The sequence below is a fragment of the Vicugna pacos genome, chromosome 4 (genome assembly GCF_048564905.1).
Source record: "Vicugna pacos chromosome 4, VicPac4, whole genome shotgun sequence".
Classification (NCBI taxonomy): domain Eukaryota; kingdom Metazoa; phylum Chordata; class Mammalia; order Artiodactyla; family Camelidae; genus Vicugna; species Vicugna pacos.
In genome coordinates, this window is record NC_132990.1 from 60946461 (window position 1) to 60970941 (window position 24481).

Sequence of the window (24481 nt, forward strand, 5' to 3'; positions counted from 1 at the left end):
CCTCCGAGACCAGCTCAGAAAGCTCAGTCGTCCGCTGACTACATTAATCTCAATATAAAGTGAGCATTTTGGTAGTTGGCCCGGACCCCTTTAAGTTAAAAGAACTTTCTGAGTTCTGGCCTGGCTGAAATGATGACTGGGATGTATATGGCTGACAGAACCTCAGGGGAATTTTTTGGTTTCAGGTTGCCTGACTAGACAACACTGAAACTAGGGCATAAGAAAGCGTGAGTCTAAGTCCCAAATGGACATTCTGAACAAGCTTATATAAGGTGAAAAAAAAAATAGAGTTCTACCCCTAGAATAGTATTTTGGAATTTCGTAGTAAACTCAGCCTCCCCAGAATTCAGAGAACATTATCAGAAGAAAGACAAATTTAACTTGCTGTTGATTATTTTGCCCTTTATTCAGTGGATGTTAGTCCTTGAACTCCTTTGTCTTCTCTTTGAGAGTTTTTGGGACTTCAGTCTCATAAGAATTTTAACATACAGGTTAAGAGTAGGTTGATTTACTTGGGTTCAGATCCCAGCTCTGACACTTAATAATTGTGAGCCCTTGTTCAACCTTTTGGTGCTTCAATTCTATCATCTATAAAAAGGAAATAAAAATAAATGAATGACCTCTTCACACCCATTAGATAACTACCATTAAAAAAATTAAAAACCCAGAAAGTAAAATAACAAGTGTTCCAGAGAAATTGGAACCCTTGTACACTGTTGGTGGAGATGTAAAATGATACAGCCCGCTAGTAGAAAACACTATAATGGTTACTCAAAATAATTAGGATGTTTTGGTTTTATACACAGAAGAACTGAAAGTAGGACTTCAAAGAGATATATGAACACTCGTGTTCATAGCAACACTATTCATAGTAGCTAAGACATGGAAGCAACCCTAGTATCCACAAACAGATGAATGGATAAGCAAAATGAAGCATATGTACACAATGAAATTTTATTCACCCTTTAAAAAGAAAGAAATTCTGACATATGCTACAGTATGCATGAACCTTGAGGACATTATGCTAAGTGAAATAAGTCAGTTAACAGAAGGACAAATACTGTGTGATTCCATTTATATGAAGAATTTAGAGCAGTCAAAATCATAGAGACAGAAGGTAGAATGGTGGTTGCCAGGGGCTTGAGGGGAAGGGGACAATGGAGAGTTATTGTTTAATGGGTATAGAGTCTCAGTTTTATAAGATGAAAAGAGTTCTGGAGTTGAATGGTGGTGATGGGGTTAACTAAGAAAGATCTGTGTTTTACTGAGTATCTTGGTACTTGGTCAATAAGTCAGCTGATAAATATGGAGACCCTGCATATCTACTAGGGGAAAGTCTGAGACAAAAGAAATGTCTGTTACAGTCCTGTGGCTCTGTTAACTGATAAGGAAATGCCAGGTAGCAGTCTGAGAGGTGCTTCCTCCTGAGGCATTATGATTATTGCAGACCTTCAGTATCAGAGTAGAGAGCTGAGAATAGTCCCCACATTCCAGCTGGAGCTACCCTAAGCCTCTTCTGCTATTTTGTGATTAAATATTTATGGGAAATGCATGATGCTAGGAAGCCTTTAAAATCAAATGTGTAGGAATTTGAGACAATTCCTGTATTAGTTATCTATTGCTTGTAACAAATTGTCCCAAAACTTGGCAATTTAAAATAACAAAGACAGTTCCTGAGGGGCTAGAATCAAGGCAGCATAGATGGGTGCTTCTGGCTTAGGATCTTCCGACCATTTGTTCTGCCAATACTGCTGGTCACACAGCCCAGCCTTAGTACAGTGTGGGAGGAAACTACAAGGCTGTGAATACAGGAGGTGGAATTGCTGGGGACTATCTTATCCATTCAGGCTACTGTAATAGAATACCATAGACTAGAAGGCTTATAGACAACAGAAACTTATTTCTCACAGTTCTGCAGACTGGAAAGTCCCAAATCAAGGTGCCAGCGTGGTTGGGCTCTGGTGAAAGCCCACTTCCTCATGGACAACTGTCCTTTTGCAGCAACCTCACATGGCAGTAGGAGTGAGGGATCTCTCCAGGGTCTCATTTATAAGGGCACTAATCCCAGTTATAAGGACTCTGCTTTCATGACCTGATCACTTCCCAAAGGTCCCACCTTCAAATACAGTCACATTGGATTAGGACTGGGGTCGGGGTGGGGAAGACACAAACATTCAGTCCAAAGCAGGGACCATCTTAGAAGCCAGCTGCTACAACAACGTTGCTCAAACAAAATGTGTTCTTACTTCAGATCCTGGAAGAGAAAATGAAGTGAACTTAGTCTGGGAGACTTTTAATTACAAAAAGGGGCAGAAATGCCCATTGGTTAAGAGGGCAGCCTCTAGAACCAGACTTTCTGGGTTCAAATATTGGCTCTGCCCCTTATGGGGTGAACACTTCAACAAGTTGCTTCTCTGTTTGTCTGTTTCCTCGTCTGCATTACTGTTTTGTCAAAGTTCAAGGTGTTTGTTCTTCTTAAACTATTGCAGTAGCACTGTTAACCACTCCCCAGATTTGGTACCATCTATAAATTTAATAAATTTGTTGAAAGGCTCTTATTTGAGATCACTAATGATAAAATACCAGCCTTATGCTGCTCCAAATCCCCTAGCATTCTTAAAGTTCCTTTTAAATTAATCAGTACCTTTTATTTACTACTCTTGGGCCAATTTTATTCAACTCTGACTTTAGGAAAAGACTGCATTCCTATTGTGACTGGAGACAAAGGCATTTGTGGTCAGGACCTGATCTTGAACCCGGGAACCTGTAAATGTTACCTTATGTGGGAAAGGGTCTTTGCAGATGTGATTGAATTAAGGGTCTTGAGGAGGGGAGACTATCCAGGTGGGCCCTAAATGCAGTCACAAATGTCCTGCCACAAATGAGAGGCAGAGGGAGATTGGACAGAGGCAGAAGAGAAGACAGTGTTGTCACGGAAGCAGAGAGGCAGCTCCCAGGAGCTGGAAGAAACAGGGAACATTCTCCCCTCCTGTGGAGGGAGCCTGGCCCTGCCGATACCTTGATTTCAGTACAAACTGATTTTGGACTTCTGATCTCCAAAACTGAGAGAGGATAAATTTCTGTTGTTTAAAGTTAGCAAGTCCGTGGTCATTTGTTACAGCTGCTGCAGGAAATTAACACAATGCTTTTCGCAGCCCACTCAGAGCACACGTAAGAGTACTTGAGCAACAAATGCCAGAAAGGCTTTTTTGTCTGGGTTGCATTTTAATAAATATTGCAGAGGGGGAGGATATGGCTCAGTGGTAGAGTGTGTGCTTAGCATGCAGGAAGTCTTGAGTTCAATCCCCAGTACCTTCGTTAAAAAAAAAGAAAAGATAGAAAGAAACCTAATTACCTGCCCTCCACCAAAAAAAAGAGAGAAATACTGCAGATTTAAATATATATATATATGTAAAATAATATATTAGACACTGTGGAACTTACTACCTGGCCTGAAAAACAAAACATTTCAAGTATATTTGTATCCTCCTAGACACCCTTCCCCTTGATGTTCCTCTCACTCCACCTCTGAGGTAAGCCACTTTCCTGAATTTAGTTGTCATTGCCCCAATATGTATCTTTAAATTTTTGCTACGTTGTATCCCTAAAATATATTAAATTGTTTTAAAACTTTATAAAAATGTTGACATTCATTCTATCTATCCATGAGATATATATATATATCTCAGCTGCTGCAGGAAACTAAGGATATATATATATATAGGATATATATACATATATATGATATATATATATATATAGCCTTTTGCAATTTGCCTTTTTTGGTAACCATCTGAGCTTTTCCTAGAGTACTTTCTACATGCAGAGTACCATATTGGGCAATGTGATTGATACTAGACAAATCAGACAGCAAAATTTTGCACCAACATTATCCAGTTAAAAGAGCTATGAATATAATCTCTTATGGTATTTTCCTGTTGTTTTCAAGGAAGGTTCCTACTCAATAACATCAATCAAAACACACACACACACACACACACACACACACACACAGAAGGGTGCAAATAAAAAAAGAGTCTGTTTGGCGTCTTAAGAATTGCAATTCGGGAGCTACAGATTAGGTTGAAGCCAAAAGAGTGTACTGGGGAAGAGAAAGTGTCAGATTATAAAGGCAAAAGCTATGAGGCTCCACTCTGACACAAGGAAGGAAATCCTTGTCCTTAAGGGATGGCTGTCACAAGTTGCTTTAGGGTAATGGTCTGATAAGTATTTCCAATTTCCGGAACATTGGGCAGATGTTGTGGATGACCGTGTTAAGGCAGACAATAAGTGGTCAAAAGGTCAGATTCCATCTGGGCTGAGATGTGCATAAATTATACTTCCTCATGCAGTGGCCTCCTGGCTACGTTTTAGAGAGGTCTCTTAGCAATACCAACTCCATTTTGACTTTTTCTTTCACAATATCTAATACCTAAATACGTGACTGTAGCTTTGAATTAATAACATGCTTGTCTTTCTTGTTGCACTAATGTGGCACATTTACCAGTTTACTAGAGCACATGGTAAAGGATACACATGAACAGCCAGATGAGGAGATACGTAAGGCGAGGTCTGGGAGGGTCCTAAGTGCTGGAGCTGAGTGCTGGAGCTTCTGTCGCTGTAGATTGGGGTGTGTCACCCTCAATGTGGGGGGTTCCCCAACCTGGAAGCTCTCCAAACCCCATACTTTGGGGTTTTTATGGAGGCTTCATCATGTAGGCATGATGGATCATTAACCATCTCCAGCCCCTCTCCCCTCTCTGGAGACTGGGGAATGAGGCCAGAAATTCCAAGCTTCTGATCCTGACTCGGTTGTTTTGGTGGTGATTAGCCGCCATCCAGGAGCCATCTGGGAGCTCACCCAGAATCACCTCACTAGAACAAAAGATATTCTTATCACTCAGGAAGTTCCAATGGATTTAGGAACCCTGTTTCAGAAACCAGGGTCAAAGGCCAATATTAGAACAAAAGATGCTCCTATGTTCTTATCACTTAGGAATTCACAAGGGTTTCAGGAGCTCTGTGCCAGGAAGGAGGTAGGGAGTGGAAAGCAGAGACCAATATATATATATATATACTTTTTTTTTTTGTATTATCTCACAAGGTCAAACATGGACACTGCTTTTTAGTGCAACGAATAGTTGAGCGGCAGAAGTACTTCAGTAAGAGAAAAAACAAACGAGTAACTTCTTAATACTTCCTCTCAGATCAGATGACTTCAACGAATTCTTGCACAACCAGCAGTTATTTCTCTTTAGTGCTGAATGTTCGTTTTCTTGCTTTTCTTCTTGTTCTCACTTGTGATTCTGGAGTTGCTCGTGAATTAGCACAGTTGGACTGGTGGCTAGGGAACATTTCTACAATATTAAACAACAGATATTCCTCTCATGTTTGTATATATGTCGGTTTATAGGTACCATGAGTGAAGCATAATACTGACTTCTTACCGTATGACTAGATATTGCTTCAAGAGGTGGTAAACGTTGTAATATAAGTGATAACTGATGATAAAATTAAAATATATTTTATTATTCTGTGATAATAATTTATCATACGCATCCTCATTTCAATGTTTTAATATGACACGTAACATTTGTGATTCATTTCTGACTCTAAATATTACTTTAAGAATTTGGCAATCTCAGTTGTTGATTACTTACCAGAGAACACGTTTTCTCCATATTAAGATTAATGGAAAAACTATCTAAGAACTACAATCACTTAAGAAACTTTGTCCAATTCGACATTACTGTTGTTGGATTAAACAAAGCCATTAGACTGAGGGGACTGTAAATCTGTGGTAACCCACGTCAGCAAACCAAAATTTAAGCTTGTAAATGCCTCAAGGTTATAAAATTGACCAGCCGATCCCTAACAGCCACGTAGGTTTTAAGCTATAAACGATAATTTCTTTACTTTGCTTCCGCCTTTTCTCTGCAGAAGTCTCCCCAGCTCCTGTCCATGGAGCATTCCTAACTGCTTCCGGCTTGGCGCTGCCTGGTTCAAATTGATTGTTGCTCAAATAAACTCTCAGAATTTTTAATACACCTCAGTTGAATCTTTGGCACACCATTTACATGAAAAAAACCTCATAATCTTATAATATAAACAATTGTTTTCCTGCTATAAAGGCAAGAAAAATAACTTCCATGAACTGTTTATGTATTTATTTTATTACTCGTATCAAATGTCAACAGACCACCCAGACATGAAAAATAATATTTTCTTTGATATTTAGCCAACTTTTAGTCATTTCAAAGCCATAGCCGTACACATATTTGTTAGTTTGATGCCTCACTTTTAAGTATTTAGACATATGACCTGTGAGCTGACATCTGTACTCTGGCCCTAGGCCCCACCAATGCTCAGATGGGCCCGACTGGGCACAGGTTTCCACGTGGTAAGCCTGCTGCTTTCATTTGTCATTAACAGGAGGAAATTGAAGTTGAATTTTTGGTAGATTCTTGATCTTAAACAAATGTAAATGTGGGGAACAAATATCTATTTCATTACTCAGTTAAATAGTGGTCATCCAGACAACTCAGAATATGCTTTGTTATATTTTATATTTAGGATGTATTCAGAATATTGAAAAAAAAACTTTTAAGATCATCATCAAAATGAAGATGCTGAGAATGTATAAGCTCCGGTTAAAAATACACATTATATATATAGTTAACAGCAAAGAGACACATAATTCTGAAGTGTAAAAAAAAAATTCAGATAAGAAGTAAAACTGAATTTTTTTTCTAAAATTGGAAATGATTCTGTAGTGTGCCTCAAATTATATGACATGAATTCAACCTTGGTTGTAACATGTTTCAAGACACATCTGTTAAAAGTGAAGATAGGACAAAAAGGAGATGGCTGGGCCATAGCCATCAGGTAGAAAGAAGTCTAGGATTGTGCCTGAAAATTGTCTTTGTTTCTGTTGTTAGCATATAAACATAATTTGAAATAGAAAGTGAGACATGATAAAGTTTTTTTTTTTAAAGGACTGTTAATTGGGGGTATCATGGAGATTTCTTAAAACTCTTCTTGTAACTGTTCACTTTAGGAGTGCAGAAAGGCAAGCCAAAGTTGGCTTATAATAGACAACGTTGCTTAGTCTTGGAAAAGAGGTAGGAGACATTGCAAATATATAACTCAGGTGTTTCATATGTTTTGACTTCAAAATTTTTCCTTACTACAATTTTTAAATTACAGAAGAAATAAATGCTCATTGTAATGTGTGAAAGAAAATAATATGAAGTTGTAGAAAGATAATGTTAATCTGGCCTGCCCCTGCCCTGCTGCCCCCTCACCCCAAGATGAAAATCTCTCAACAGGCTGGTGCATAACCCAGCATGCATTTTCCTACTGTCTATAAATATATACACGGATACTTTCATACATGTATATACATCTACGTTCATATATAGTGACCCCTCTATACATATTACTTTACCACTTGCCTTTTTAAATTTACCGTATCATAGACCTCCCAACACATAAAGCTCTAATTCTTTTTTTTTCACTGCATAATACATTGTGGATGACAGTTTGTTCAACCTTTTCCCTAGTGATATAAAAAGTGTAGGTTGTTTCTACTTTCCTTGTCTCTAAAATAATGTTGCAATAAACATCTTTGCACATATATCCTTAGGTACGAGAGCTTTTATTTTGACAGCACCACTTGTTTCTGCCCACCCTATTTGAGAGTGTCTCTCTCCCTGTGTCCTCAGTAGCAGCGGATACAGAGGCCAATTGCCTGTGAAGCTGATAAAGTTTCAGTTTCAGGATCCTTTGCTTGAACATGTGTCCCTTTCTGCCCAGCCTTCCACCTCCCAAGGCCCAAGGAGACATCTTAGCAATTTGCTCACAGGGTCATGTATTTTTGTAATATTTGAAAAAGGATGTCATTTCATTGGCAACTAATTAAAACAATTGTGTCTTTCTGCTCCATTCATACTTCTCAGGTTGACTGGCTTTGGAGTGGCTGCAGGCATTTTTTGAAAGTTAAGTTGGGGTGCATCTATTTGAGTTTAGCAGGATGTATTTATGAGATTCAGTGTCACTTCTGTGCATAGTGGGGTTATTGCTAGACATCCTGGTCCCAGTAGTTTCCGGGCATGCTCCTGTGAAGACACAGGGCCAAAGGTCATGTCGTGAAATGAACTTGGCTGATACCTGGCACTAGAGGAGAAACAAACTTTGAAATGTATGAAGCCAGAAGCTGGTCTGTAGAAAATTCTCCCCATCATCCAAGTTGTATAATTGTAAGCCAGTGATTCAGTGCTCAGTGATGACTGGCCAAAACCAAAAGTTCTCTCCTATCAGAAATATCCTTGATAATGCAGTAAACTCACCATTACAGCCTTTTGTTTTTTTTGAGCTCACCTAAAACAGAATAAGAATTCCCATGTTTATAGGCCAAAAATCTGTAACAGTACTACAAACAACAAATATGCCTGGTGGTAAGCCACATATTTTATGTGTGCCAGCATGTCAGATTGGAGCTTAGTGCATTACCAACAACAAATGTGAAGCTGAAAGAAACTTTTCTAAACTATCAATAATAAAAGAGCAAATTGCAACCAATCACTCCAGAAGAAAGTCTTCATTATCTTTCTAATCTGTCTATAGAAAATAATATTACAAAATATTATAGGTCTTAAAGAATTTGCATCCAAAGACTATGGAAAATAGTATTGTAGAGGTATGTCAGGCAGTTAATAAATAATTTTTAAAAGGTTATGATGCTTGTGATATTTATCGGTTTCATAAAACTTATAATTGTGGTGACTTACATTCTCATTCATAATAAATATTCACCTTTGTACAAAATTTTGTATTTGAAATTTTGGATTCTTTGTCTTTAAAAAGTTTCCCTAAATTGTTTAAATTTCAGGCCTTTTAAAATATAATCTTCACCTAATTATAATTGATTGGTTTTGCAGTGCTTGCCATTAGGATGAGCAAAGATTGATTCTTTTTGCTTTTGTTGACATTTCATAGATCTCCAGTGAGGCTGAACATTGTTTTTACATTACATTGGCCATTTATATTTCCTCTTCTTTGAATTGACTATCCATATCCTTTTGTCCATTTTTCGATTGATGGTTTGTGTCGTTAATTTGTAGGGGGATGTATTAAGAATTTATTAACACCGAGAGTGTCATTTGTGTTCCAAATAATTTTCTCCAGATTATCATTTGTCTCTTTTTGCTAACAGTTTTATTGAGCTCTAATTCACATACTATACAATTCACGCATTTATTTATTTCTTAAAAAGATATTTTCTCAGCTTTATTGAGGCATAGTTGACAGATTAAAAATTGTATATTTAAGGTATACAGTGCAATGCTTTGATATCCATATACATTGTGAAATAATTATCACAATCAACTAATTAACATATCCATCAATTCAGTCACTTAAAGTGTATAATTTAATGGTTTTACTCTAGTCAGAGTTGTGCAACCATCTTCACAATCAACTTTAAAATACTTCATGACTCCCAAAAGAAATCCTGCACCCTTTAGCTGTTACTCCCAACTCCCCATCAAAATTTTCTTTTGATGTATATGTTTTTAATATCAAATTTCTTTAATTTTCCTATAGTCAAATATCTCTGTCTTCTCTTTTATAGCTTTAGGTTTCCAGTTTCCAGTGTGGCTTACGGTCTCCATTTCCTACAAGATCATTTAAATATTCTGCTAATATTTTATTCTGACATTTATATCTTTAAGTTATCTGAAATGTGTTAATTTCTAATCCTTTCCTAGCTATTAATTGAGTAGACACCCCCCTGCCTTCTTGACTAGGTATCAGAAAGAAATTACTGTACCTGATGAAGGAAGTTTCTCTTTCAACAGACTTGGCTGGGGAGATACACCTTTGGGAGCTAACAACAGTGAAGAAACTGGGCAAACACTACCTGGACCAGCTGATCAAAGTTAACATCATCAGTGTTACGTCATGTTGATACTATGTAGCCTTGGTTTGAATAGAGGGGAAGGGCACTTCACCTCTGTGCTCTTCCTCCCCTAAACCCACAACCCCAGTCTAACCATGAGAAAAACACCAGACAAACCCAAATTGAGGGCATCCTACAAAACGCCTGATTAATACTTTTCAACCCTGACAAGGTCATCATAAATAAGGAAAGTCTGAGAAACTGCCACAGACTGGAAGAGGCCAAGAGGTATGACTATAAATGTAATATGGGGATCCTGGGTGGGGTTCTGTGACAAAAAAAGAATATCAGGGGAAAACTACTGAAATCCAATAAAGTATGCAGTTAAAAGTCATGTACCAATGTTGGCTCCTTAGGTGTGACGAATGCACTATGATGATAGAAGATGTTAACAATAGGAGACTTCGGATGGGGACTACGTGAAAATTCTCTGTACTGTGTTTGCAAATTTTCTAAACATCTAAAAGTGTTCTAAATTTAAAAGTTTAAATGAGGACGAGTCTGTGGGCCTGCATAATCATTTAACACCCCAATCCTAAAGCACAGGAGGGGCTGGGCAGAGCAGGCCTGACTGGAGCTACCCCAGTGCCAAGGATCTGGGAAGAGCCAGTGAAATTCAGGGGCTTTGGGAACGCTCAGGAGCCCTGCCTTAGGAAAGCAGGACCTCTGTTCCTCCTCTGTTTTAGGGTTTTTCCTACATCTTTAGAGAGTCGTGTTTCTCCACTTTTTTCCCCCCATTATCTCTGCCCCTAAGGGAGAAAGGTTCATTTGGTTTGAATTTTTCCTAATAACAAAAATTAGATATTAAGGAATGAGATTTTGTTGGGTAAGGCTGAGCTTTGCAGGGCCACAGCCACTGTAATATCTAAGACCTTTTGGCTCCCCTCACCCCACCGCAAGAACCAGCTTTCACTCTGCCCCTTTTGAGAACGCACCGTTACTGAAGGATGACGCTGCTGCTGTGAACACTGCTTCCCACAGAGGGGCGCTCTCTTCTTAGATTTCTCCTACCTGCTTGTAGTCCTCATCTTCTGAATCCCTACAGGTGAGTTCAGCTGCACGTTACAGGGGTCCCAGTTAAACTGCCTGAGACCACAGGGATGTATATTTTTTATTTAAGAAGTGTCGAGTTAGGTGCAGTGGCTCAGTGATGCCATCAAAGACACGGGTGCTTCCCGTTTCTGTGCTCAGCTATCCTCCGGGTGTTGGGACTGTCTCCACTTGTGGCCACAAGATGGCTAGGGCAGCTCCAGGCATCAGGGCCTCCCAAGGCTGCATGAGAAGGGATGGCGTGGGAGAAAGACGGGACAACAAGCAATCATAAGGGGCAAATGACTGGTAGGCATCTAACAGCTGTTTGCACATCTTTCTCTCCCTCTTGCTTGTTTCCTCACTCCTTTACCTTTTGGCTTTACCTAAACTAGCATTCCCCGAACCCACATTGCATCGGTGTGCGTCCAAGTGGCAGGGAGCACAGCAGGGGCAAGTTAATACCTCCGGGTCTCAGCTTCCTTCCTTACAAATTGAGGGTTGCACACAGACTAGATGCCTTTCTTTATGAAGTGTCACATAAAGGCTCACAAGTTATAAATGCATTGCATGATGGATTTTTACAAAGAATCCTCCAGATGAAGAAACAGAATATTATCAGTACCCCAGAAACCCCTACAAAGGTAACACTATTCTGACTTTTAGCTCTATACATTAGTTTTGCCTGTTTTTGAACTTTACATAAATGACTCAGACAGTAGACATCCTTTTGTATCTGTCTTCTTTCATTCAACATTATGTTTGTGAAATTCATTCACCATGTTGCTTCTCCATTCCCTTCGCTGTATACCATTTCGTTGTGTGACTCTGCTGCTGTTGATAGTCATGTGAGTTGTGCCTAGTTTGGGTTATTACACAACTCTGCTGCTGTGGAGATTCTTGAATCTGTCTTTTGATGAATGTACATATGCATTTCTGTTGTGTTCTTGGAGTGGAACTGTTGGGTCATTTGATGTCTAAATGTTCATCTTCTAGATGCCTTTTTTAAGGATCCTTCCTAGTGATGGACCCAAACACTATCATGGGGCACACAGCCAATAAATAGTTTTCCATCCTATCCAAAGGTTCACTAAGATGACTCAATGCCACGGCTTCCAGTACTTGTCAGCTCAGTACCTTCTCCAGCCCAACCTCTCAAATGGGTAGCCACCACAAAGGAGTATGCACACACCCACACCCACACCCTCCAGAACCGGCTTGTGAAGAAAGCCAGGTAACAGGGAGCCCTCTGCGCTGGCAGTGAATTACATTTCTGTGGCCAGATGAGGTCCAGCTCCTAGGGGCCAGCAGGGTCAGCCAAAGAAATCTAGGGGGCTCTGGAAAACATCAACTCCATTCTGAGGCACTTTACAGGCAGAGCTATGAAATGAATCTGTCAACAGATCGTTTAGTTCACCTGAGCTCTTCTCCCAGATTTTAAGCCCCTGGTAAATGCTCAATAAAAATAACCATAAAAATTTAGGACAAAAGGACCCAGCAATGGAATTTTGTAAGATAAATTTTGCCTTTCTAAGCAACCTTTCAGCAAACAGGAAATGTTTTCAAAGTAAGAACTTAAAGATGCTATTGACAAAAGGAGGTTTGGAAAGTCAGTTCACGGTTTAGAGAAATGGGTAGAGCTATGAGAACAGTGTTTTTTTAAAGTATAGCCTGTAGACCAGAATCAGCATGAGCATTAGCTAGGGTGTTGTTTAAAAAAATATTCCAGACCCCATCTCTGAATTGAGATGTCTTAGATGGGTCTAGAAATTTGCATTGTAACAAACTCACAGGTGGTTCTTAGGCACTGACTCCATGATCTGTATTGTGTACCCGCTGCAGAGGGTCTCCATGCTTTTGGGCTAGACCCTTCCATATGGAAAGCTAAAACGATCCTATCATTTACCCACAAGCCTCTCTGCTAGTTCTGGGCCAAGTTCGAATTTCTTGTTTGCAAAACTCTTCAGATCCTGGCCTCAAGTGGACCTGCTGGCTTTTGCTTTTTCCTGGGACATCACTGGCTGAATTAAACTGTCCACACAATTTTGCCTCTGTTGGCGATAGTGCCTTCTCAGTTGCCCCTCTTGTGTGAGACAGCCCTCTGTGGCTTTCTCCATGTCACTCTGAATGCTCTTTGAAAACCTCCTTTGTCCTCATCAGCCGTCCACTTCAGAAGTGGTTGTGTTATGTTGAGGCAGGGTTTGGGATGCCATGTAAAATAAAGCTATGATTGTACTAAAACCCAGAAGAGGATAAGCAGCTAACACAAACATGAATAAGGCCTGAGCACATGCTGTACCAGGGGAGAGAAAGAGAGAATGCTTCGTTGTGACTCTGCTCTGTTTCTGAGGTCTGGGTGCTCACATAAAGCTCTGGTAGACTTGCTGTGAGGTTGACAGGGTTCTGGCTGGGCACACTAACCGAATTCTGGGGCCCAAGTCTCCATCTGCAGAAAGGTCCCTAAGTGCCTAAGATTCCTGGACTGGTGGTGGCAGGGGTTGTGTGTCCCAGTGCTGTATTCTTGGGTTCTGGTGGCATTGGTGGCATTCTGTGTTCTTGATATCTCCCCCTACCCCATGCACATTCTTCCAGTGCTTTCTTCCTCAGAGCTAAGCCCTAGAAACCCAAGCTTCCGTCCATAAATTCCAATAAACACTACAACCTTTTACTCTGATACAGAAACTTCACGTTTCCCCCTCACCACCATGTTGTTTTGAAAACTCTTAGAAGCATAGCCACATAGTCTGGGACACTTGCACTATTTCAGTGACAATTCCCCACCACAAGGAACGTTGAAATCCAACAGGAAATGGTGAGTATGAATAGGCAGTCCTGGGCTAAATTTGAATGGTGGAAACTATATCCCCAAACATTTTCCGTAGACGTTCACTTTCTTTAGTTTTGATGACTACCCACTGGATCATTGTGGCCAGAGACCACTGACCAACCAGGAAACTGGAAAATAAACTGTTTCATATGGCCTTTTAGGAACTCTTTGTTTTTGTTTTTTAAATGGTGGGAGCACAGAAAAATGGCATTCTGATCCAAAATAAACATATAGAGGAGTTTGGAGGGAAGCACGTTTATTTATGAAAACTATGATTATCATTTCATAAGAATAGTATGACAGAGATGGAAAGGAAGGAAATGAATAGTTAAGAGAGTTTATTTTATGCCAGCATTTTGCTAGGAATGTTACAAAGTGTATACTATTTTGTTCTCACAACCCGTAAGTAAGGTTAAGTATTATTACCTGCTCCCTGTCTTTCTTTTTAAGTTAGGAAGCAGGTTCACTAAGGTTAGGTAACTCGCTCATGGTCAGCCACTTGCAGTGACTAAGCAGGAATTCAAATGTGGCTCTTTTCTTCACTCTTCCCTGGCACCCTGAGGAGAAAGCTGTGTGGAGCCTTAATAAAAGAAGATCTTTATCATGTGAAGGTGGCCTGGTTGTTAAAATAAATAACACCATTCAATAAAAAATACTTATGTTATACATCTATAAAACACTCATTTCTTATTATATTTATGCTATTTGTTTTAATCAGAACAGATAAAAAGGGTCTGTCACAGTTGCCAACATCCCTTGACTCTAAAAGTATGAATTTTATCCAACTCCAAGAGGACCAGACATTGGCATTCCTGTGGGGTAGATGCAGGATTTAAAATTGTCCCCAGTGCCATCTGAGCCCTGTGCTCCCCAACCCAGGCAGAGCCACCTAGGGGAGAGAAAAGATGGTAACTTAAAGACAGGTTGGAGGTATTACACCAGGGGAACTAAGGGACGGTCACTAAAGCTGAGTAAATCTCTGGGTGATATTTTGGGTTGGCTTCAACTGTGCATTCCCAGCCTGCTGAAGTATCACTAGTTTCTAGAAAAAAGTATTGTGGAGACCACAATCAATCCCAACTTCAAGATTTGTCAGGTAAAACAGGACAAACCTGGAGCGTTTGGGAATAGATAGGGAAAACGTGCTCCTCCACCATGGGCCTCCTACCCATTACTTTCCTGGGATCAGCCTGTTCTTATGTTGGCTGATGACCTCTACCGACTTAGCCCTGAGCAGAAGCTGCCGAGGCAGGTAAGGTTTAAAAGAAGGCGAACCCTCAAAGAGCCAAAGTAATGCCCTATTTCCATTCTGCTGGCAAACAAAGCTCAGAATCCAGCTCAGCCAAACGCCTGGAAAGGAACCACAGAAGCATGAAAAATAACGAACCTCACGATTCTTTCAAATGGCACAATGGTCAAGGTGTGAGTTTAAGAGTCATAGATCATGGGTAGCACTCCTCTACTGATGTCCCCTCTTCTGAGGTTCACATAAACCCGGCTGAACTGCAGAAGCAAGATGGTACGGGGATCTCAGCGTGCATCTGAAGAAACCCCACACTGCCTCCTTTAATTCCCTTCTAGGTTCTCCGCCCGATGTTCTCTCCTGGCGGCCTCACAGCCCTTTATGCCATTTTTATAATATGCATCGTAATTCCCTCCATTTTGGGTTATTTTCGAGGCCAGAAGATCCCAAATCAAGTGCGTGTCCTAAAGCCCCCAGCACCAAGCGTGGCTGCCCCTGGGCGCACTAGTCTACGCGGGTGGAATGGAACAGGATCCTGCCATGTCTCTTCCCACCTCTGATTTCCGTTAAGGCCCTTTGCTCTGGGGTCTGCGCGCCGCCTCCAAGGGCCGGCTTCCCGGAGGCGAGCTAGGACACTGGGACCGCGGCGGCGGAGGGCTGAGGGCGCACTTCCTGCGGGACGGCGGGCGGGGCGGAGCTGCCCGGCTCCCCGCTCCCTCCATCCCTCCCCGCCTCCCGCTCTCCCCGCCCCTCCCTTCCCCCTCCCCCCCCCGGGGCGGCCGGGAGCCGCGGGGGCGGGGCCGCGAGCGGGCTGGGCGGCGTGGCGGTGCGGGCTGGGCTCCCGGGCCAAGGTGCGAGCGGACCCGCGCCGCGCTCGGGCGCCGAGCGGGGCACGCGGCGCGGAGCGGCGCAGCCAGGCCCAGCCAGCCCAGCGCGGGCAGACACGAGCCGGCGGGCGGCGGCGGCGGCTGCAGCGGCGGCTCCCAGCCCGGCCGGTGCTGGGCCTCCGACCGAGCCGCGGCCGAGCGACGCCTCGGCCCGGGCGCTGGGGGACCCCGCGGCGGCGAGCAGCAGGAGGAAGCGGCGGCGGCGGGTCCCGAGCGGTGCGCGCCATGTCGGGCGGGCCCCCCAAGGCCCTGCCGTCCACGGGGCCCCACTCCCTGCGCGACATGCCGCACCCGCTGGCCGGCTCCAGCAGCGAGGAGGCCGTGGGCGGCGACAGCACGCCCAGCCCGGACCTGCTGATGGCCCGCAGCTTCGGCGACAAGGTGGGGCGCGCGGGGCAGGGGTTTGGGAGGCTTGTTTCGGTCCCGAGAGGGATGAAGGGTTTGAGCCCCGCGGGGCAGCGGGCCGCGCCCACCCTGGCGCCCCAGAACCTTGGGAGAAAGCATCTGCTCTCTGCCGGCCCCGCGGGGTCACAGCCGCAGGGGGAGCGGACAGAGGGGACGGGCTTCCCGGCTGTGACTAGTCGCGAGCGCCAGTGACAGCTGGCGGTGAGGGGTCCTGCCTGCCTGTTGGGGCCAGAGGCGTGTGTGCAGTGCTCGGCGCCTGTGTCCTCAGTTCCTCCAGATACATCCCTGAAGGCTAAGCTGCCGAGGCACTTGTAGCTCTTCTAGTTTCTTGGGACTGTAAAGAGGCAAGAGTTAATGGTTTTCCATGGTCTTACAGCCAGAGGCTTCTTAACCCCTGCGCGTCATGTGGGGAGTGATCTTTGGGTTTGCTGTGTGCCCTCAGGAGTCACCTGACTCAGACCCCAGCCGGCTGCGGGAGGAGAGTGTCCCTGTGGTTTTCTGTCTGGGGCTCCATTCACCTCTGACGTTCCCCCTCACTGTTTAGGCTTAGCAGAGACTGGTTTTGTGGTTGATGGAAAGAAAGGTCGCCCTTTGACCTTCTTTGTGTAAAAGGAGGCTCATGATTTTCTTAGAGCAGCATGATCCTCCTGCTTTGAGAGACAGCAGAGTCCAGGGAGGGGGCAAGGGGGAGCGTCTCCCTTCCTCTCCTTTGCCATTTCAGCTGTGACTGGGATTTGAGCTGTGCGGGTATCAGCGCAGCTGTTGCCACTTAAGTCACTAATTGCAGAAATTAGAATTGTTCTCAACACCTGTGATCAGGATCGTCTCCTAGTAAAATACTAAGTGAATTTCTTCTTGTCCCAATATTAAGTGGAATCAGGGGACCTAACTTTCTTTCCCTTTTGCATGGGAGGGCATGGGGACAGTAGAAATGAGTGTGAGAGCACTGAGCAGTCAAAATAGCCAGGGAGTGCGGCTTGATGTACCTTCCTAAGAGGGTTTTTGAAAGCAGGGTGGGGATGGGGGTGGGGACGCATTAGGAGCAAGGAAACTTAAAAAGCTAATGAAACCAGGATTGAGCAGCTGGAGGTGTGTGGGGGTTAGGGGGGGGTGGCTTTTTGTATTTCTCTTTATTTTATAGATTATAAACTATGAAGGCTTATGTCACTTGGAAATACTTTGCCCATATTTGACATTGAATGAGTAATTGTTGAATGACTGAATTAATAATTTGTTGCTTTCTTATGAGCAGAGAACTTGGGTCCTATGTGCATGTAGGGTAGGAATTGAGGTTAAACCTCCAATTTCTTTCTCAGGTCTGTGTAGGATAGTGAATTAAGTATCTCTGTGTAACCAGTTACTCCAGAGTTTAGCCTCTGACAATAGTGTCTGTGGGTCAGAAATCTGGGGACAGCTTAACTGAGTGGTTCTGATTCAGGTCTTTCATAAGGTTGCATTCAAGCTTTAACTAGGGCTGCAGTCACTGAAGACTGGGTTGGGGGGGGGTGGATCAGCTTCCAAGCTCACTCACCCGCTGTTGGCAGGCCATAGTTCCTCTCCATAGGGCTGCTTGAGGTGGCAACTGGTTTCCCCCAGAGCAAGTGATCCAAAGGATGGAGCGAGCCCAAGATTCAAGCCACGGTCCTATACACTCTAATCGCAGAAATGACATACTTCTGCCATATTGTATTGGTCACACAGACCATCACTGGTGCAGTGTGGGAAGAAGGTATGAATACCAGAAGGTAGGAATCACTGGGACCATCATGGGGGCTGGCTACTACAGAGGGCTCTTTTAAATACCTGCTTAATGATCCACTCTTGAAGGACACCTGACTCAGAAGTGTGGGCATTTTACTACCAAGTACTGGGAGGACAAATGCCCTGTCTCCCAAGATCTAGTTGGTGGACAGGAAACCAGGCCTAGGTCAAATTACTGCTGGCTTCCTCTACAGAGACAATTCCATGAGAGAGGCGTTCTAGAAGGCGTTATTATTAATTACTTAATACTTAATAAGTCTCCTTAGAGCTCTGAGGAGCATCCAAATGACATCACCCCAAGGGCCTGATTTATACTAAGCCACTTTTCCTTAGAGGTTTAGAGAGCAATATAAATTCTTTCTCTGACTGGGAGTGACATTTTCCTTGAATCTTGGCATACACATGTGTCCTCATAACTCTGGAGAAATTTCTGCAGAGAAGCTAGCAAGCAACAGAGGTGAGTCAGGACCAGTGGGAGGAAGCCTCCCCTTTGCCCTGCTTTCTCTTGCCCAGGAGGTAGGGGGTCATTGGAGGGCATGTAGGAGCATTGAGTGCTATGGTGTGTCTTTGAAAAGGGGCCTGTGTTTTCTTGCCTTTTTGGACATGAAGGTTGTGATTCTGGATACCTGGTTCAGAGTCAGTTCTGGGCCTGGAGAATGAGGTCTGACAGGCTGCTCATAGTGCAGGGCTATTATATTATGCAGAGGGGAATTGCTTTCGGTGGGCCCAGGATGGTGCCGTGAACAGGGAAGCCTTGGATCTCAGTCCACCAGACACTTCTGAGTGGCCTCTGGAGTGCTGGGAGGGAGGGAAACACCAAATGCGATGGCCTCTCCATCCACAAAATCTAAAACCGTTCAAACCATTTTCTATCTACCAACAGTTGCTAGGAATTCTTTTGATGCTAGAGGACCTCACCAGGTCCAGTATCGCTGTATCCTTCCTCTACACCTAAAATGTAAATAAACCACTTGGCCCATATCTCTTTTTTACTTTCATCTGCAAACCGCTCTGGGCTTGCTTCTTCCCTGACTCAGCCTCCAATTCCTGTGTGCCTCACCAAACGTAACACCAAGCCCTCTCAAGCCCCAGCTGTGGTTAACACTCCTCCCCACATCCTCAACCTCTTCACTGAACTCTGCCACCTACTTCCTGCCCCCTTAGGTCGCTACTTCCCTTGAAGTCTTCAAAATGGAGGTGTCTTTTCCTCCTATAACCCACTTATATCAAGATCAGGAGATGGGGGTCGTGTCTTTACTCTGCACTGCCTTTTACAGACCAGGCTCTGCCCTCTGAAGCTCATGTCATTTTAGTGACTCATTCAGCAAATATTTGAAGGCCTCCTATGAGCCACGCACTGTTCTAGGGACTTGGAATAAATCAACCAGTTGAAGACCCCTGCCCTCATTCGGTGCATTGAATAAGTACATACTATGTTACTTAATAAATGCTGTGAAAGGGAGAAAAAGTAGGGTGGGGGCGGGGGTTGCTCAGGGTCACTGGCTGTAGGGAAGGGGATTCTTATTAAGAACTTGAGATCTGAGCAGAGACTTGAAGGAGGTGAGGGAGTTAGTGAGTGGGTGTCTGGGTGGCAGGAACAGCCGAAGCAGGGGCCTGAAGGCACCTGCCTGGTATGTCAGGGGCCACCCCAGAGGCCAGTGTGGCTGGAGCAGAGTGGGCAATGGCGCGTCCTTGGCCAAGGACAGAGAGGGGAGTGGGCCCGATGGTACAGGGCCTGATAGGCCACCCTGAGAGCTTTGCCCTTTACTCTGAGTGCCGTTGCAGGGGCTGGAGCAGAAGGAGGGCATGATCTGACTTATGTGTTGAAAAGATCACACAGCCTGTTGAATTGAGAATCCTTTATTTGACTACTCCACTGAATTAGGTTTCCTTTTAGTTAAAAGTATGTAAACTGAGCGCAAACTGGCTGAAGGAAAAAAAAAATCTACTGGCTCCTGTTGAAAAGGCCCAGGTATTTTGGTTTCTGGAATGGCTGAAACTAGGTATTCCAATGATGTTGGGAGTCTGTCACTTTCAGTCTCATGGCTCTGCTTTCTTCTGTATTAACTTTATTCTCAAGCTGGTGAAGGGATATATTCTGCAAACAAGCTTTGCACTCCAGCAGAAAGAGAGCACATCTTTCCTGGTAATTCCAGCAAAAGCTCTGGGCTAGTGTCTCCTGGGCCTAAATTGGGTCAGGTGCTGAAGCCAATCTTTGTAACTCCGCCCAAGACGCAGACTAGGTCCTTACCTTTGGAAGGTGGAGAAGGGGAGTTTTTGTCTGTATGTTTCAACTCTGAAATATATATGAAGCACATAAATGTATCTGTATTAATAAGATGTACCTATACAGTTTAAAGAATAAAAAATGAACACCTGTGTTACTACCCACTAGAAGTAGAATTAAGACATAGACTATTACTAGTATTTTGGAATCCCTCTCTGTGCCTGGGGAGGAAGGAGGTGGTTTCCAAGGCAGAATCAGGATGCAGCTCCTAGAAGGGGGAGGAACGATGAACGCTGGCCAGGCAGAAGCAGCGAATGTCCATTACACACCTTCCACTACCTTTTTCTTCCCTGTCATTTCATACTTCCTTGCTTCTCTCTCTCATTCATTAAAATCTTTAAACCCCAACTTACTGTCTTCTGAAATCTTGCCTTCACTTCAGGGGACTCTGCCCAAATCTCCTAAATTTAGTTTCTTGACCTTGTATCTGGTCACCTTCACCTTTTTTTTCCGGTTCAGCTGCCCTCTCCCCTGGCCACACCCCCGCTTTATAATGCCTAGACTGTTCCTGCTCTGAAGTAATGCCCTCAGATAGCATCTTATCTTGCCTTTTCCTCCTCCCAGTCAGTAAGGACTGCCTACACCTGTTCTCTGAGCCCATGTGTTCACCTGACTCATTTAGATTCATTCCACGGCTCACTGGGGAGGGGATAGCTCATGTGGGAGGTCCTGGGTTCAATCCTTAGCACCTCCATTAAAAAAAACAAAAACAAAAACCAATAAACCTAATTACAATTACCTCCCCACTAAAAGAAGTAGATTCCACAGCTCACCTAGCCCATTGCTCCTACCACCAGTCTTTACTCCCTTCCCTTGCTCTCCTTTAACATCTAGCCTGGATCATTCCATGTTCTCGTGTCCTTTCCTATACCTCGATGCAGAGGTACCTTGAGAATTGCTGTCAGTGTAAACTCACAGCTTCCAAGCACAGGAGGAGCCTCAGTGGTGCGGTGGTGCCGTGCGGGCCGGCGCCCCTTGCTTCCTGCGGATGCTCCCCGTCTGCTCCTCCACCCCCCACGCGTGTACTGCTGATGGCCTCAGTTTCTCCCTCAGAGAAGATAGAAGCCGCCCTCAAAGAACGTCCTTTCACCAAACTACAGAATGATCAGAATCTGTGGCCGTCCTTTCTTTCTTGCCCCCAGTTGCAGTAGAAGAGGTTCTAAGGCCCATCCTGGGTCTACAGCCCGCCCCCTCTGGCCTCTCGGAGACCCTGCTCTGCCTGTCAGCCTGCCTTATTCCTGTCTCCTGTCTCCTGCCTCCGTCTCAGCCAGCTCATTCCCATCAGCTTAATCATGTCCAGGTTGCTCTTGTACCTAAAACACGGCGAGAGTAAAGAAGACTTCTTGTGAAGCTCCCTTCTCCTCCACCTCTGCCCTACCTCTTCACAGCCAGACCTTCTAAAAGAAAGGTTTGCTCCCCGTCTCTACTTCCTAACCTCTGGCTTACTTCTCAGCCTGCTGCTGTCTGGTTTCTGGCTTTCTCTTCGAGGTCCCGCGTGACTTCCTTATTGCTAAATCCAGGAGATACTCCACATCCTTATCTCCCCTGACCTCTGGGTAGGTAGCACTTGATCCTGACAAGTAAGCCTCTGCCTGAAATGCCCCTCACTGGGGTTTGTTTTAGAGCATGCACTCTGGAGCCAGGTTCTCTGGATCTGAATCCCAGCTCCACTACTCACCATCTTTGTGACAGCAAATGCTTTAACCTCCCTGAGCCTCAATTTCCTCCTCTGTGAAAAGGGCATAAGGGAAGTGCCTGCATCACAGGGTTGATAGGAAGATCCAGTGAGTTCAGACTTGGAGCACTGCCTGAGTCATAGTGAGCCTTTAATAAACATGAGGTGGGGGGGTTATCCCCGACATTGTCCTCTGCACATTTTCACTGTACATTTTTGCCTAATTTTTTGTCAATTACTATCAGTTGTGGTCTGGTTAGGAAACAAAAACCACTGTAAAATTTTCAAACTGAGATACTGTAGTACGGGGGATGAGTTACCTAGGTGCTGGAAAACTGGAGAGGTCGAGCAGAGGACAGGGAGGTAACCCAGGAGCAGTGATAGAAGCGGTGGTCACCCTGAAGGGTGGAGGGCCAAGGGGAGGCGATGATACTAGCAGGATCCAGGAGCTTCTGTGGGGGCTAGGGCAGGGCTGCTGGTCAGGAGCAGGGCTCCCAGCGGGAGGGAGCCCTGGAGAGGAAGCAGCTGCGGCCAGGGGTTAGCTTGGTTTAGGTTGGAGTTGTCGCCTAGAAGATGAAAGGCAGAAAATGTGAAGATGACTAGATTGTAAAGATGACACACAGGTTGGGAAGCCAGTGTGAGCAGGAAGTGGGAAGACGATGTGAATGCAGTGGGAACAGAGGTTGTCTAAAGCCTGCTGTTGAAAGCCCACCAAGCATCAAGGATTGGCACAAATGCTGCCTCCAGGAAGCTCTTTATTGCATAGATGTGTAACCCCGATGGATCCAAAGAGAGACTGGAGTGGAAGATGCAGAGGTTGAGGTCAGAATTTAAACAAAGTGGATATTGACAATCAGATGGAAGGCAGGAGGTAGCAGCAGTTTGGTAGTAAGAAAAGTGGCAGCTTAGGGGTGGGGGGGGGAGGCTGTAGCCCAGTGGTAGAGTATGTGCTTAGCATGCACAAGGTCCTAGGTTCAATCCCCAGTACCTCCATTAAAATAACTTAATAAACCTAATTACCTCCCCTGCCTCAAAAAAAAAAAAAAAAAAAAAAGAAGAAGAAGAATGGCAGCTTGGAGGAAAAATGGGGTTAAGGGGAGGTTTTTATGATAGAGGAGAATCCTTTGTTAGTGGAGGTTACAGGGAAGAAGACAGATGTTCTGTGATTAATGAGTCTCTCAAAATGAGGACATAAATAACAGCTCAGCAAAGGTGCAGGAGTTCATATACGAGCAGCTGGGTTTGTTGACTAGAGGTCAGAGTGGTCATGTGCTATCTCACATTTGCCCTGCCCCACCGAATTCCTCATTTTGGCCACCACAGAGCAGGAATCAGGAATTACTGTTGTGTGTGAGTTGGGAGTGGGAGGGGACAAGGGTGAGAGGGACATGCAGAAAAGGTGTTTCAGGGCTCCTGTTTGAGAAAAGGCACAGGGGCAGGAAAAGCACGCAGCATGTTTGGGCCGCAGAGTGCAGGCACTTTTCAAAACCTGAATCTCTTGAGCATCTGCTACATGCCTGGCTCTGTGCTAGATGCTAGATGCTGGGGACATTGAGAAAGATAAAAAATGGCCTGTCCCTTGAGAGGTGCATGGTCTAGCCCGGAAGAGAGACACATACCCAGATGGTTGCAATAGAATGTGAAGAATGCTAGATGAACTCACTAGCTCTGTGGCCTTGGGCAAGTTTCTTAACCTTGTAATGCCTCAATGTCTCCCTGTCTAAGTTTTGGATTATTTTGCAGTGGTGTTCTGAAGATTAAATGAGTGTTTAGAATAGTGTCTGGCACACAGTGAATAATATGAAAATGCTAGGGGGTGTTACTGCCTTAGAAGCTGACCCTGAGAAAGGATTTAACTGCTAGTAATTGATTTAAGAGGTGAAGGAAAGTGAGACAGGGACGGAAGGCAGCCTGTGAAAGGTGCATTCCCAGGCTGGTTGCCGCTGCCCCTGGCTGGAGCCGTGCTCTGCTGGGGACCCCTGGGAGCCTGTACAGAACACGCGCCTCAGTTATCCCCACCCTGCTGAGGGAGCTGGGGTCTTCGACTGCAACCTTGTCAGTCATCAGTTGAGTGCTGGGGGGGTGGGGTGTTCGGGCATTCATCCCCAAGCGCTGTCCTGCCTGCCCCAGGGATGTGTGCCATGGGCTCAGCAGCCGGACCGAGAAGTGCAGGTGCTGGCAGTTGGAAGCCAGGCCAGGGGACCCTGAGCTGGTCAGTGAGGGGATATGGTGGGGCACCGACAGCATCAACAGTGATTATGGAAGTAGCATATAGGGAGTGAGATGAGGCGTGACCATGCTCAGGAGGGTAGTGGCTTCTCCGAAGGAGATGATGCTTGAGCTGGAGAGTGAAGAAGTAGATGTTTTCCAAAATGGGCAGAGGAAGAAAGAGTAACTGGAGCGGAAAAA

The 24481-nt window shown here is 44.4% G+C and overlaps 3 protein-coding genes across 4 annotated transcripts in view; all 3 read left to right on the forward strand.

The window, feature by feature from the left end:
• KIAA1958 (KIAA1958 ortholog) overlaps nucleotides 1–10364 on the forward strand; it is a 160629-nt gene extending 150265 nt beyond the window's left edge. Inside the window, exons 5-6 of one of the 2 annotated variants that reach the window (XR_012072196.1) lie at nucleotides 9858–10186; nucleotides 10315–10364. The gene's annotated coding sequence lies outside the window, so the exon portion shown is untranslated. Of the gene's footprint in view, nucleotides 1–9857; nucleotides 10293–10314 lie in introns of those variants that run through there. The other variant, XR_012072195.1, reaches the window with a different exon arrangement.
• Nucleotides 1–24481, forward strand: part of SLC31A2 (solute carrier family 31 member 2) — a 445176-nt gene that overhangs the window by 149839 nt on the left and 270856 nt on the right. The gene's annotated exons all lie outside the window — the stretch shown is intronic.
• SNX30 (sorting nexin family member 30) overlaps nucleotides 15853–24481 on the forward strand; it is a 91537-nt gene continuing 82908 nt past the window's right edge. Inside the window, exon 1 of the mRNA XM_015248331.3 lies at nucleotides 15853–16325. Coding sequence (XP_015103817.2) covers nucleotides 16170–16325 — 156 coding nt within the window. The 5' untranslated portion in view covers nucleotides 15853–16169. The remainder of the gene's footprint in view (nucleotides 16326–24481) is intronic.